Raw genomic sequence first — 16402 nt, forward strand, 5'->3', positions numbered from 1 at the left:
TAACTGTTTTTAGGTCCTAGTTTCTACACAGCAGCCACATTTAGAAACCAAGTCAGGATCTAATTTTCTTCAGGAGTTCTTAGTTATTATAATTAATGGCTCCTGAGTCCTGAAAGAATGTTCAAGGAGATTTTTTTGCTTATTTTTGTTTTGTTTTGCCATTGCACTAAAATAATTTGTCTTACTTGGCAATGGATGAGCTCAGAATTATTCTGGTACACTAAGTTTACATGGTTATAGTACTCTCAGAGTTTTACTGTCTGGGGCCAGATACCTATAAAATTAAGCATAATAGAAGACAATGAGCTCACCAGAGATGTCACAGAGCCTGGTTCCATGCCAGCAGTTTTTAGAAGTTAACACAGAGAAGGGTAGAAGTGAAAGGAAAGAGAGAAATGCAAGAACACTTGAAGAATAATAGAAAAACATAGTTTCTAACCTTGGAGTTGAGAAATGTGTTGAAACTTCTGAGGAAAACGAAAACTTTCTCAGAAAGGCTGACTTTCCCATGACTTGGAAAGAAGTGTGCGCACGCACGTGTTAGTCTCTCCATCGTGTCCAACTCTTTGCAACCCCCGGACTGTAGCCCGCCTAGCTCCTTGAGTATCCATGGGATTCTCCAGGCAAGAATACTGGAGTAGATTGCCATTCCCTTCGCCAGAGGTTCTTCTCAATCCAGGTATTGAACCCTGGTTTCCTGCATTGCAGACAGATTCTTTACCGTTTGAGCTACAGGGAAGTCCTGGAGAGATATGGCTTCATGGAAGAACAGATTCTGAGCAACAGCTCATTTTAGACTAAAAGAAAAAGAATCTCTGACTGAGTTGGAAATATACAAGCTATTGTAATACCAAGACATTCATATTAAAGAAGCTAGATAGCCATTAAAATGGCAAAATTAACAGATGTTTTATGTAAACAGATCGTTGAGTAAGACGTGAAAAGGTTTTGAAATCCAGGATGAAATCCCAGATGCTCCAGGGGTACTCCAAAGCATAACCTTGGAATGTCCTTGAGTTAGCACTGAAAGGAGAGTAGAACTGATGAGTGGGTGGTAGAAGGAAACAAGTTACCCGAGGTAACACTAATCTGGATAATATTTGCTCTAAATATCTCCCAGCATGAGTTTTGAGAGGTGTGGGCAGAGCGAGCATGCACTTAAAAGCCTATGGCTTCAGTTGGTTTGGATGAGAAATGATGAGGCTTATCGTGCCACCTTGTGGCTCTGGGCCAATGTGCAGACATCTTGGAGAAGAGAGGCCAGTGCTGAAAGAATTAGAGTGTCTAACGGAAGAAGTAAATTCAGAACACATCCTCCTCTCTCCTCCCTATAGAAATCACTTTGGCCAAGACTGTACATCAATATCAGTGTCAGATGACAACATAATTACTGCATTAGCTAAAAATTAATCAGTCTGAAATTCTGCTCTTGAGTGGATTTTTGCCCCTAGGACTATGGTCTGATCAGGGTGGCTGGGTAGATTGTGAGATCCTTGAGGGCAAAGATTAATTAATCTTGTCCCTCCGGAGCTAACATTAAGTGTTTCTTTATTAAATCGAGCTATTGATCAAGTATAGTGCTTTAGGTGACATTATTTTAAAAATCAGCTAAGAAAAACAAACAAACAAAAAAAAAAACGATGTTATAATGTTGACCAGAGCAAAGAGGGAAAACATTACAGTTAAACATCAGCTAGAAGCCATACTCAGATTAGGTATAATTTTCACTAGGGCTATCCTAATCTCTTGAAAGATAAAACACCTAGCTGAATTATGGCAAAATCTATTCTCTTCACGTCTGTAAGTTGCTGTTTTATCACTTGAAAAGAATAATGTCTCCCCCACATTTTGCATGTAAAATCTGCTGGCACAGTGCCTGGCCTGGGATAGTCTTGTGAGGAGGGCCCAAGAACTTGAAGGTTATGTTAAACTCCAGGTGATTCTTCTACACATTGAAGTGTAAAGGCTATGGACCATTCCAGTGAGCATCAATTCTTCTGCTGAATGACCCGTAGATGGAAGAGGAGATGAAATTTTAATACCTCAGTACTGGGAGAGAAAAGTGGACCAGCAGTTTACTCCTAGTGGGTAATTAGGAAGGTATTTGAGATTTATTAAAGTAAATTTTAGCTGTCACTTGAAGAAGCACATATGAGGCAACGGGCACTTCAGGAGCCCTGAAGCAGCTGGTGACATCCAAAATTGAGCTGCTTTTCAAATCCAGAACCTGCCTGAAGATGTCAGTTCAGTCCACTTCAGTCACTCAGTCATGTCCAACTCTTTGCAACCCCATGGAGTGCAGCATGCCAGGCCTTCCTGTCCATCACCAACTCCTAGAATTTACTCAGACTCATGCCCATTGAGTCGGAGATGCCATCCAAACATCTCATCCTCTGTCATCCCCTTCTCCCGCCTTCAATCTTTCCTATCATCAGGGTCTTTTCAAATGAGTTAGCTCTAAGCATCAGATTGCCAAAGGATTGGAATTTCAGCTTCAGCATCAGTCCTTTCAACAAATATTCAGGACTGATTTCCTTTAGGATGGACTGGTTGGATCTCCTTGCAGTCCAAGGGACTCTCAAGAGTCTTCTCCAACACCACAGTTCAAAAGCATCAGTTCTTCAGTGCTCAGCTTTATGGTCCAACTCTCACATCCATATGTGACTACTGGAAAAACCATAGCTTTGACTGGACAGACCCTTGTGGCAAAGTAATGTCTCTGCATTTTTATATGCTATCAAGGTTGGTCATCACTTTTCTTCCAAGGAGCAAGTGTCTTAATTTCATGGCTGCAGTCACCATCTGCAGTGATTTTGGAGCCCCCCAAAATAAAGTCTGACACTCTTTCCACTGTTTCCCCATCTATTTGCCATGAAGCGATGGGACCAGATGCCATGATCTTAGTTTTCTGCATGTTGAGTTTTAAGCCAACTTTTTCACTCTCCTCTTTCAATTTAATCAAGAGACTCTAGTTCTTCTTTGCTTTCTGCCATAAGGGTGGTGTCATCTGTATCTCTGAGGTTATTGATGTTTCTCCCGGCAATCTTGATTCCAGCTTGTTCTTCCCCCAGCCCAGCATTTCTCATGATGTAATCTGCATATAAGTTAAATAAGTAGGGTGACAATATACAGCCTTGACGTACTCCTTTCCCGATTTGGAACCAATCTGTTGTTCCATGTCCAGTTCTAACTGTTGCTTCCTGACCTGCATACAGATTTCTCAAGAGGCAGGTCAGGTGGTCTGGTATTCCCATCTCTTTCAGAATTTTCCACAGTTTATTGTGATCCACACAGTCAAGGCTTTGGCATAGTCAATAAAGCAGAAATAGATGTTTTTCAGGAACTCTCTTGCTTTTTCCATGATCCAGTGGATGTTGGCAATTTGATTTCTGGTTCCTCTGCCTTTTGTAAAACCAGCATGAATATCTGGAAGTTCATGGTTCACGTATTGCTGAAGCTTGGCTTGGAGAATTTTGAGCATTACTTTACTAGCGTGTGAGATGAATGCAGTAGTTTGTGCAGTAGTTTGAGCATTCTTTGGCTTTGCCTTTCTTTGGGATTGGAATGAGAACTGACCTTTCCCAGTCCTGTGGCCACTGTTAAGTTTTCCAAATTTGCTGGCATATTGAATGCAGCACTTTCACAGCACCATCTTTCAGGATTTGAAAGAGCTCCACTGGAATGCCATCATCTCCACTAGCTTTGTTCGTAGTGATGCTTTCTAAGGCCCACTTGACTTCACATTCCAGGATGTCTGGCTCTAGGTGAGTGATCATACCATTGTGATTATCTGGGTCATGAAGATCTTTTTTGTACAGTTCTTCTGTGTATTCTTCCCACCTCTTCTTAATATCTTCTGCTTCTGTTAGGTCCATACAATTTCTGTCCTTTATCAAGCCCATCTTTGCATGAAATGTTCCCTTGGTATCTCTAATTTTCTTGAAGAGATCTCTAGTCTTTCCCATTCTGTTTTCCTCTATTTCTTTGCATTGATCGCTGAGGAAGGCTTTCTTATCTCTTCTTGCTATTCTTTGGAACTCTGCATTCAGATGCTTATATATTTCCTTTTCTCCTTTGCTTTTCGCTTCTCTTCTTTTCACAGCAATTTGTAAGGCCTCCCCATATAGCCATTTTTGCTTTTGTGCATTTCTTTTCCATGGGGAGGGTCTTGATCCCTGTCTCCTGTACAATGTCTCCATCCATAGTTCATCAGGCACTCTATATATCAGATCTAGGCCCTTAAATCTATTTCTCACTTCCACTGTATAATCATAAGGGATTTGATTTAGGTCATACCTGAATGGTCTAGTGGTTTTCCCTACTTTCTTCAATTTAAGTCTGAATTTGGCAATAAGGAGTTCATGGTCTGAGTGACAGTCAGCTCCTCGTCTTGTTTTTGCTGACTGTATAGAACTTCTCAATCTTTGGCTGCAAAGAATATAATCAGTCTGATATCACTATTGACCATCTGGTGATGTCCATTTGTAGAGTCAGGAGATGCCAGGTGAGCAGCAAACTAGAAAGGCCATTACTAGGCAACAGTCTCACCAATGGATTCAGGAAGGCCTTTTCAGCTTTGAGCTCAACACAGAAAGTAAAACACAATTGGGGACTGAATGACGTACTGTGATTGTCCCTGCTCCTCCTGAGAGGCGACCTCCAGGGACAATATTGGGCCAGAAAGCGATACAGAATAAAAGGAAGGGAGAGTTTCTGGACTCAACTCCATTTTTAAAAAATTATATTTATTTATTTAGTTTGGTTGTGCTGGGTCTTAATTGCTTCATGAACTTTTCTCTAGTTGCCACCAGCAGGGGCTACTCTCTAGTGTGGGCTTCTCACTGTAGTGGCTTCACGTGTTGTGGCTCCCAGCTTCGAGAGCACAGGCTGATAGTTGTGGCACATGGCCTGAGTTGATCCAAAGCATGTGAGATCTTCCTGAATCAGGGATCAAACCCATGTCACATGCAGGTGGATTCTTCACCACTGAGCCACCAGGGAAACTCTCTATTCCATTTTTGTATAGCAGCTAAAGAGGACCTTCTGTAAAGACCAGCCTTTATCAGTGCTGTACCAGGTTCCAAAATCTTGGATATCTAAGACTATTTAGAAAGTTTAAGTATATGTGAGAGCCCTTTGACTATCCTGATTCACTGTTCACTTTGTTGTAAATGTTGCTAACAAGAGACCATGAATGTTATTATTTTATCTATTAACATTTTTAATTAAAAATAATTTTGTTGTTTATTCACTTTTAATTCCATTATAAATGTGAGTTTCTTTTTAAATTAATTTTTATTGGAGTATAGTTGATATACAATATTGTATTAGTTTTTGCTGCACAGTGAAGTGGATCTGTGATACATATACATATATCCACTTATAGAAAAAGAAGTATAAACAATAACATGACATTCTTTTACAAATCCACATACAGTTTGCTTGGCCCTCCAAGAGAATATTGGAAATATTTGCTTGAAAGTCTTGCCAAAGTCATTTTAACTCCTCTTTGTTTCCTATTATTTTTCAGATAACATGACAAAATTGAGTTTGGACTGAATCCGAGAATAAATTAGCAACTGAACAACAACAACAACAAATTAGGATTTTAAATTCCATATACCTAAAGAGGAAAACTGGTATTACCATGTGAAATGCACAACAAGGGAAAAACAGAATGACTTCAGTATTGAGGGCATGAGGAGAAGGGGACAACAGAGGATGAGATAGTTGGAGGGCATCATCAACTCAATGAATATGAGCTTGAGCAAATTCCAGGAGATACTGAAGGACAGGAAAGCCTGGCATGATACAGTCCGTGGTCACAAACAAACAACTGAGTGACTGAACAACAAAAACTTCAATATGATGAACTTAAAACAAGTGAGAAAACTGGTTTTCAAAGAAAAAGGAGTCTGTTCCTTAATAGGATTTGAGGGAAAGATAATATCCTAAGACATGGGATCATGTTTCATTCCATAGGAAGGAGGCTGGATACCAGAATTTCAAGATTTTCAATTTCATCCAAGTCCACTCAGAGGTCCCTACTCCAAGTTTCAGTATCCCAATCTGTTTTGGTTATGTTGTTGTTCAGTCACTAACTCATGTCTGACTCTTTGTGACCCCATCAGTTCAGTTCAAATCAGTTGCTCAGTCGTGTCCAACTCTTTGTGACCCCATGAATAGCAGCACTCCAGGCCTCCCTGTCCATCACCAACTCCTGGAGTTCAAACAAACTCACGTCCATCGAATCTGTGATGCCATCCAGACATCTCATTCTCTGTCGTCCCCTTCTCCTCCTGCCCCCAATCCCTCCCAGCATCAGAGTCTTTTCCAATGAGTCAACTCTTCACATGAGGTGGCCAAAGTATTGGAGTTTCAGCTTTAGCATCATTCCTTCCAAACACACAGGACAGATCTCCTTTAGAATGGACTGGTTGGATCTCCTTGCAGTCCAAGGGACTCTCAAGAGTCTTCTCCAACACCACAGTTCAAAAGCATCAATTCTTCAGCGCTCAGCTTTCTTCACAGTCCAACTCTCACATTGATACATGACCACTGGAAAAACCATAGCCTTGACTAGATGGACCTTTGTTGGCAAAGTAATGTCTCTGCTTTTCAATATGCTATCTAGGTTGGTCATAACTTTTCTTCCAAGGAGTGAGCGTCTTTTAATTCCATGGCTGCAGTCACCATCTGCAGTGATTTTGGAGCCCCCCAAAATAAAGTCTGACACTGTTTCCACTGTTTCCCCATCTATTTGCCATGAAGTGATGGGACCAGATGCCATGATCTTCCTTTTCTCAATGTTGAGCTTTAAGCCAACTTTTCCACTCTCTTCTTTCACTTTCACCAAGAGGCTTTTTAGTTCCTCTTCACTTTCTGCCATAAGGGTGGTGTCATCTGCATATCTGAAGTTATTGATATTTGTCCTGGCAATCTTGATTCCATGGACTGTAGCAAACCAGGCTCCTCTGTCCTCCACTCTCCCCCCAGAGCTTGCTCAAATTCATGTCCATTGAGTTGGTGATGCTATCTAACCATCTTTCATCCTCTGCTGCCCCCTTCTCCTCCTACCTTCAATCTTTCTTAGCTCAGTGTCTTTTCCAAATGAGTTGGCTCTTTGTATCAGGTGGTCAAAGCATCAAAGCTTCAGCTAAATCCTTCAGGATGGATTTCTTTTAGGATGGACTGGTTGGGTCTCCTTGCAGTCCAAGGGACTCTCAAGAGTCTTCTCCAACACCACAGTTCAAAAGCATCAATGCTTCAGCGCTCATCCTTCTTCACAGTCCAACTCTCACTTTACTAGCATGTGAGATGAGTGCAATTGTGCGGTAGTTTGAGCATTCTTTGGCATTGCCTTTCTTTGGAATTGGAATGAAAACTGACATTTTCCAGTCCTGTGGCCACTGCTGAGTTTTCCAAATTTGCTCGCATATGGAGTGCAGTACTTTCACAGGATCATCTTTCAAGATTTGAAAGAGCTCACCTGGAATTCCATCACCTCCACTAGCTTTGTTCACAGTGATGCTTTCTAAGGCCCATTTGACTTCACATTCCAGGATGTCTGTCTCTAGATGAGTGATCACACCATCGTGATTATCCGGGTCATGAAGATCTTTTTTGTACAGTTCTTCCGTGTATTCTTGCCACCTCTTCTTAAATCTTCTGCTTCTGTTAGGTCCATACCATTCTTGTCCTTTATCGAGCCCATCTTTGCATGAAATGTTCTCTTGGTATCTCTAATTTTCTTGAAGAGATCTCTAGTCTTTCCCATTCTGTTCTTTTCCTCTTTTTCTTTGCATTGATCACTGAAGAAGGCTTTCTTATCTCTTCTTGCTATTCTTTGGACCTCTACATTCAGATGCTTATATATTTCCTTTTCTCCTTTGCTTTTCACCTCTCTTCTTTTCACAGCTATTTGTAAGGCCTCCCCAGACAGCTATTTTGCTTTTTTGCATTTCTTTTCCATGGGGATGGTCTTGATCCCTGTCTCCTGTACAATGTCATCAACCTCATTCCATAGTTCATCAGGCACTCTATCTATCAGATCTAGGCCCTTAAATCTATTTCTCACTTCCACTGTATAATCATAAGGGATTTGATTTAGGTCACACCTGAATGGTCTAGCGGTTTTCCCTACTTTCTTCAATTTCAGTCTGAATTTGGTAATAAGGAGTTCATGATTTGAGCCACAGTCAGCTCCTGGTCTTGTTTTTGCTGACTGTATAGAGCTTCTACATCTTTGGCTGCCAAGAATATAATCAATCTGATTTCAGTGTTGACCATCTGGTGATGTCCATGTGTAGTCTTTCCTTGTGTTGTTGGAAGAGGGTGTTTGCTATGACCAGTGCATTTTCTTGCCAAAACTCTATTAGTCTTTGCCCTGCTTGATTCTGCATTCCAAGGCCAAATTTTCCTGTTACTCCAGGTGTTTCTTGACTTCCTACTTTTGCATTCCAGTCTCCTATAATGAAAAGGACATATTTTGGGGGTGTTAGTTCTAAAAGGTCTTGTAGGTCTTCATAAAACCGTTCAACTTCAGCTTCTTCAGCATTACTGGTTGGGGCAGAGACTTGGATTACTGTGATATTGAATGGTTTGCCTTGGAAACGAACAGAGATCATTCTGTCATTTTTGAGATTGCATCCAAGTACTGCATTTCAGACTCTTTTTGTTGACCATGATGGCTACTTCATTTCTTCTGAGAGATTCCTGCCCACAGTAGTAGATATAATGGTCATCTGAGTTTAATTCACCCATTCCAGTCCATTTTAGTTTGCTGATTCCTAGAATGTCGACATTCACTCTTGCCATCTCTTGTTTGACCACTTCCAATTTGCCTTGATTCATGGACCTGACATTCCAGGTTCCTATGCAATATTGCTCTTTACAGCATTGAACTTTGCTTCTATCACCAGTCACGTCCACAGCTGGGTATTGTTTTTGCTTTGGCTCCATCCTTTCATTCTTTCTGGAGTTATTTCTCCACTGATCTCCAGTAGCATGTTGGGCACCTACCGACCTGGGGAGTTCCTCTTTCAGTATCCTATCATTTTGCCTTTTCATACTGTTCATGGGTTTCTCAAGGAAAGAATACTGAAGTGGTTTGCCATTCCCTTCTCCAGTGGACCACATTCTGTCAGTGGTAGTGGAATGCAAACTGGTACAGCCACTATGGAAAACAGTGTGGAGGTTCCTCAGAAAATTAAAAATACAGCTATCATATGATCCAGCAATCTAGTTGTCCATCTACAGACGAATGGATAAAGAAGATATGATATATATATATGGTAGAATATCATTCAGCAATGAGAAAGAAAGAAGTCTAGCCATTTTTAACAACACAGATGGACCTTGAGGGTATTGTGCTTAGTGAAATAAGTCAGAGAAAGACAAATACTGCATTATATCACATCTATGTAAAATCTTAAAAAGTCGAACTCAGGAATCTAATGCACATCATAGTGATTATTGTCAACAATTCTGCATTATATACTTAAATTTGCTAACAGGGAAGATCTTCAATGTTCTGGCCACCAAAGAGAAACAGTAATTATGTGAGTGGATGGCAGTGTTAGCTAATGTTATGGAGGTAATCATTTTGCAATATATCAGTTCAGTTCAGTTCAGTTCAGTCACGACTCTTTGTGACCCCATGAATTGCAGCACGCCAGGCCTCCCTGTCCATTGCCAGCTCCCAGAATGTACCCAAACTAATGTGCATTGAGTCGGTGATGCCATCCAGCCATCTCATCCTCTGTCGTCCCCTTCTCCTCCTGCCCCCAATCCCTCCCAACATCAAGGTCTTTTCCAATGAGTCAACTCTTCACATGAGATGGCCAAAGTATTGGAGTTTCAGCCTCAGCATCAGTCCTTCCAATAAACACTCAGGACTGGTCTCCTTTAGGATGGACTGGTTGGATCTCCTTGCAGTCCAAGGGACTCTCAAGAGTCTTCTCCAGCACCGCAGTTCAAAAGCATCAATTCTTTGGCACTCAGCCTTCTTCACAGTCCAACTCTCACATTGATACATGACCACTGGAAAAACCATAGCCTTGACTATTTAAGTGTATCAAATTAATACATTGTATAATAAAAAGCAGAGACATTACTTTGCCAACAAAAGTCCATCTAGTCAAGGCTTAGCAGCATAGCAGTCTTAGCCCTGAAAATGCAACTTTCCAATGTCTATCATAAAATAACAGCTAAAATGTCTCTAAACAAAAAATTTGAGAATATTACCGAGGAAAATTTATTTTTCTCTTTCTTCAAAATAGAAAGAGTCAAATGGTACATCTTTTTATTGTAACTATTACAGTGAATGCTACTATTATTTAATTATTCCCCAGAAAAATTTTGCAAAACTTGATTAGTGGAAGCTCAAGAGAAGATAATAACTTACTCTGCAAGTGCGCTATTCCTCAAGGAATAGCAGGGCTTGGGATTTCATTGTAAATAAAGACAATTCAAAACTCATCTCATCTGCTGAACAAATACTTTCAAAATATCAGGGCATGGCTCCCAAATCTCAAAAGGCCATGATGCAAGGAAATGAATATAAACAACACCTTCATCTGGGTGTTCATCTTGACTATGAATATGACCCTTGAAGCTGGGGAGAAAAAACTTAAAATCCACTCTTTGTGTCTCATGGCAGGTTACAAACTGGATCCGCCATCTCATCAGAAGTTCCTCACATGCTATGGGAATATTTTATTTCCCCTTTCTGACTTTTCTTCTTGGCACACATGTAAGGAGTGAGTTAAATTTTTTCATGCCCTATTTCAAATGCTGAGATTTTTGCATACATGGATTTACTGACAAGTGTTTTCTTCTTGTTCTAATATTGTAAATATCTGATTACAATAAAATTCAGACAGAGAATTTTAAAATATTAATTTTCTCTTATTTTCCTGAGCTTTAGGATATATACCTAATTTTCTGATTCCTTTAAAATACTAATGGGTATTGTTTACAAAGAGACCTGGTGATTTTATGTTTTAAATGTATAATGGTAAATTGCTTGAAGTAGATTTATTACCAATACTATAATGAATTTTGTTTTTTGTTCAGTAGAAATAATATGACAAATCTCTGATTCCACTCTGATATCACAGCCCTCCAACCCACATATTGCTCTCAGGCTCACTAATTTCATGTTTCTTTCTTAAGTGATAAAACACCATTCAGCATCTGTATGTTTCCTGTTTCTTGTATTTGTAGGATATTCTTTGGATTGTCACTTTATACAATTAGTATTCCCAAGAAAATCTGTAACAGGAGACCCAAGCAGGGTGAGTATTGACATTGATTTGACTTGCTAGGGTGCCATTGTGGATTGCATTGCATGCTCCGTCATCAGTCATCTCTGACCCTTTGCAATACAATAGACTGTAGCCCGCCAGGCTCCTCTGTCCATGGGATTTTCCAGGCAAGTATACTGGAGTGGGTTGCCATTTCCTCCTCCTAGAGAGCTTCTCAACCCAGAGATTGAACACACATCTCCAGTCTCCTGCATTGCAGGCAGATTCCTTACTGCTGAGCCATTGGGGAAGTCCTTGTCAGTAAAAATGAGCAATTTCAATATAATCAAACAGCGTTTCAAGGTATCAAGACACCCACTGCAATATAAAAGACGAAAATTAAATGAGTTTTAAAAATTCAGTCAAATGAGTTATGAAGCTACCACTAAGACATGTGTGTTAGCTGGGCTTTTTCTTCAATAAAAGCAGCAGAATAATATGTGGATATCTAAGGGTAATTTTGAAGCTTATTCATATGAATTGCCTCTTAATGTTATGCTTTTTCTCTTTGTTTCTGCATATTTTGTATTCACTGTATGTGCTTAAGTACAATTTATATGTTCTTAAGTGAAAGACACTCTCATTTATAGTGACTAGCCAAGATTCACTAGCTCCATAGCTTCAGTTTCTAGACAAGATGACATTTATTCTTTCTCAGCTACTGTACAAAAGCTTCAGTTGAGAAAAATCATATAATTATTCATGATAAAAATCTTAAATAATCTTCTTTTACAAAATCTTGCTTCACAATTGCAGTATATAAAAGGAGACTGTCTTTGAGGACAAAATAAACACACACACACACACACACACACACACACACACAGAAGTACCTGTGTGCCACCTGATATAAGGTGATTGCTATGAGAAACAAATAGATTGAACTACCAGCTTGCATGCAGACTTGATAAAATCTATATATCCCCATGAGCAATGAGAATACATAAATAACAGTCCTTTCACTTTAGGTGCCAAATGTGATAGCCAAGAGTAGGCTTCTAAGAAAGCAAAACATAAAGCTTTGATTCAATAATTGCAAACTAGGGGAAGAGGGGAGCAAGAATGATTAAGCAAGATATTCCATGTCAAGACTGTCTCAATAGAAGATGCCTAGAATGAGCATAAAAATGTTTCAGAGGTTATGTGTAAAAAAGAGAAAAAGAGACCAAACATAGAAAGCAGCTATGAAAATAATGGAAATGCCATGCACACAAATCAAAATCTTTTCTCTACGTCACAACCTTTTTGCAGCAAAATGGACCAAGTCTAGTCACATTCAACAGGGCAGTCACTCCAAGTAGTTGCTCTCCTTAAGGTCCGTTGCCCCAAATGGCATATCTAGTTCTCATGTTCATGAGATGATATCAAAATTTTCAACCTGAGATATTTAGGTGCCAAAGGTTAGGGCTCTTCTTGTGCTGTGGAACTGAATCCAACAGGCCGGACAGAGAAAAAACATTCTTGTACGTCAAACGTGTTTAGTACAGTCACATAATATACCACCTGTGCTGGTACCAGAGAAGCCCTTTTCATCATTACTTAACAATGTCTTGCTGCTGCTGCTAAGTCGTTTCAGTTGTGTCCGACTCTGTGCGACCCCACAGACGGCAGCCCACCAGGCTCCCCCATCCCTGGGATTCTCCAGGCAAGAACACTGGAGTGGGTTGCCATTTCCTTCTCCAGGGCATGAAAGTGAAAAGTGAAAGTAAAGTCGCTCAGTCATGTCTGACTCTTAGCGACCCCATGGACTGCAGCCTACCAGGCTCCTGCGTCCATGGTATTTTCCAGGCAAGAGTACTGGAGTGGGGTGCCATTGCCTTCTCTGAACAATGTCTTAAACAAGCACAAAAAGAAATATTCCCTGTATCCTTTCTTTGTTATCTCAGTGAGACAGAGCCTTTTGAAATTTCATTTGCTATTATTATCTATATCACTAATTACAAAAAACTAATTTTACATAATACTTTAGAAATTCCACATATGCTGATTTGTATGTACTATTCTTTTTTATGGTAAATAGATGAGGAAACACACATAGAAGGTTGTGACTTACTCAGAATTACACACTTTACACTTATGTGTTATCCAGGATCCCAATCTAGTTTAATGTTTATGCCAAACCATGTTCTTATTTATATTATTATTTGCATCTTATCAAAATGAAGGTCTTCTCTGGTGGCTCAGCAGTAAAGAATCCACCTACCAATGCAGGAAGATCCCCTGGAGAAGGAAATGACAATCCATTCCAGTATTCTTGCGTGGGAAATCCCATGGACAGAGGAGCCCGGTGGGCTATAGTGCATGAGGTCACCAAAGAGTCAGACATGACTACCTGACTAAACAATAACATCAAAATGAAGTCATACTCTTGGGCAATAGGTTATGGTGACCACAGTTTGGGTGCTTTAAAACAAAACTCATTGTTTATTACTTAATCTCCTCAAAATGGTAATGAAATTAGGATTTTTCAGGAGAATAAGTATACTCTGTTAAAGTTCAGTAACTTCTGTCATCCCATGTCTTCCAGACTAATGAACATGTCCAGCAGGGAAACCACCCACTCTGTTACCCACTTTATCCTCCTGGGCTTTTCCTCAAGCCCAGAAATGCAGCTCCTCTACTTTGGGCTCTTCTCAGCAGCCTATATCCTGACCCTGATGGGGAACACAGCCATTGTCTGTGCTGTGCGGTGGGATCAGCGCCTTCACACCCCCATGTACATCTTCTTGGGGAATTTCTCTTTCCTGGAAATATGTTATGTCACCACAACCGTCCCTAATATGTTGGCCAACTTCCTGTCCTCAAGCAAGTCCATCTCCTTCGTGAGTTGTTTTGCACAATTTTACTTCTTCTTCTCTTTCGGGTGTGACGAGGGCTTCTTCCTTTGCATCATGGCCTTTGACAGGTATCTTGCCATCTGCCGTCCTCTGCATTATCCACGCATCATGACTAAAGAGCTCTACACTGGCCTCGTCATCTTTGGGTGGTCCTGTGGGTTCATTCTCTTCCTAACCCCTGTTGTTCTCATTTCACAGTTGCCCTTTTGCAACCCAAATATCATTGACCATTTTATGTGTGATCCTGTCCCATTGATGATGCTGTCCTGTTCTGAAGACATCACCACACAACTCATTTACTCTGCTTTCAATGCTGTTTTCATGACTGGCACCTTTCTCTTCATCCTTTGCTCCTATGCGCTGGTGATTCTGGCTGTGTTAAGGATGCCCTCAGCAGCCAGCAAACGCAAGGCTTTCTCTACTTGTGCTTCTCATCTGGCTGTGGTAATTCTGTTTTTTGGCTCTGTTATGGTGATGTATATTAGTCCTGGATCAGGACACCCAGCGAAAATGCAAAAAATTGTGACCTTATTTTATTCTGTAATAACACCCCTCTGCAATCCTCTAATATATAGCCTCAGGAACAATGAGATGAAGGCTGCTCTAAAGAAAGTCTTTGGGACTGAAATATCTGTTCTTAAAACATAAATCAGAAGTCATAGTGAACTAAGTTGCAACACAAGCTATCTGAATAAGACACGAACAGGATGATTTTCTAGAAAATTTAATAATAATTTTGGTTAAGGAACTGTTACAATAAAGCCTACTATTATCATAAAAGTCACTCACTACATGATGGATTAGTCTTTTTTAAGAAATAAAATTGTCTTAATAAAATTGATCTTTTCATTATAACCAAGCTTTTAAAAGGAAGTATAAATCTGCTTTGTATTTCAGAATTGAAACAATATATAAGGATTCAACAGGATTCATAAACTTATTTTGATATCTACACTGCAAAATATTCTCCACTGGTAGTGACTGAGTAAAAGGAAGGATTACTGTGTGAAATAAGTACAGCCTTACTGGTGTGATATTTTCACTCTGCTCCAAATAATAATTCATGTTTCTACTCTAAGGATCATAAAGAAACAAATAGCCTTAGATGGATATTAAATAATAAGTCAGAAAGCACTCAAAATAAGAATTAGGAATTTAGTGGCTAGTGTTTATTCAAATAGTGTTAAGATATATGCTAAATGTAAGGGCATTAGTCAGGACTTAACTCTCTATGCTGCAAATCCAGTGTCAATTGATAGGTTGTAGGACCATATTTTATTTCAATATTTTTGCCATTTGACATATTTAAGTATTATCCAAAATGTATCTAAAGATGTTCTATTTAAAATATATAATTACAATATATAATAAAATATATAGTTACAAATGTTTGTTTGATTATGCATTTTACTTTCAACCTTAGTACATATTATTTAAAGATGATTCTAAGAATATAACAGAGAAATAAAGTGTAATTTAAGGGAGCCACACTTATAGCCTTCAGAAAATCATCTGTTCCACAAAGTGAAGTACAACTGAAATTGGACTTCCTTTAAGAAAGAACCAAGAATTTGAAGTTGTCTGGACATGGAGGGACAGAATTTCTGGGGGTTCAATAACAAGTTTTCTCTGTCCTATTTCACAAAATGGACTGAATGGGTAAACAATTGCCTGGACAAATTATCTACCTAAGCAAAAATGCTTAATTAAGAACATCATCTAAAATAAAGATGTTGTTTCCTCGATTATTTTAACTATTATTTCCTTCTGAGTGCTTATGGTTTGTTCATTCTACAGTCATCCAGCTTTCTTAGAGCAGATAGGGAAAAGAAATTAAAATATGTAGTGAATAAAATGTACTGTTGTTTCTAAAGATGTGTGGTTTCTGCGTTTGTAACTGACTTGGGGATAATAATTAACTAGGCTTTTTGCATCTCACAGTTTACATATCAGAAACACTTAGCTTGTAATTCAGGCTGCTGATACTTAAAATGGAATTAATTTATTAATTAAAATGAAATGAAATTCAACTTTTAAAGTAACTTTTGCTTAATTCAGGACTTTATAAGTTAAGGATATAGTGAAATCTAAACTTCAAATTTGTCTAATTTATTTTAGGAGATTATTTACAAGGATACAAGCAAAGTCTATCCTACTCAATAAATAATTTCTTGTTTTACCACTTCCCTCAAATACTTCCCTCAATCTCACCATTAAAAAGTGACATACTTTCCAAACCATAAAACAAATTCTTATCTC

General features: G+C 39.2%; 1 protein-coding gene across 1 annotated transcript; it reads left to right on the forward strand.

Moving 5' to 3' along the window:
* The first annotated feature begins 13837 nt into the window (after window positions 1-13837).
* Window positions 13838-14791, forward strand: LOC120853682 (olfactory receptor 11G2-like). Its single transcript, XM_040227636.1, has one exon. The coding sequence runs from the start codon at window positions 13838-13840 to the stop codon at window positions 14789-14791; it is 954 nt and encodes a 317-aa protein (XP_040083570.1).
* Window positions 14792-16402: the final 1611 nt, after the last annotated feature.

The sequence above is a fragment of the Oryx dammah genome, unplaced genomic scaffold, assembly GCF_014754425.2.
Source record: "Oryx dammah isolate SB20612 unplaced genomic scaffold, SCBI_Odam_1.1 HiC_scaffold_26, whole genome shotgun sequence".
In the NCBI taxonomy this organism is placed as follows: domain Eukaryota; kingdom Metazoa; phylum Chordata; class Mammalia; order Artiodactyla; family Bovidae; genus Oryx; species Oryx dammah.

Bases quoted from the DNA above. Each gene is read 5' to 3' on its own strand.
- LOC120853682 (XM_040227636.1), top strand. From the start codon at position 13,838: ATGAACATGTCCAGCAGGGAAACCACCCACTCTGTTACCCACTTTATC.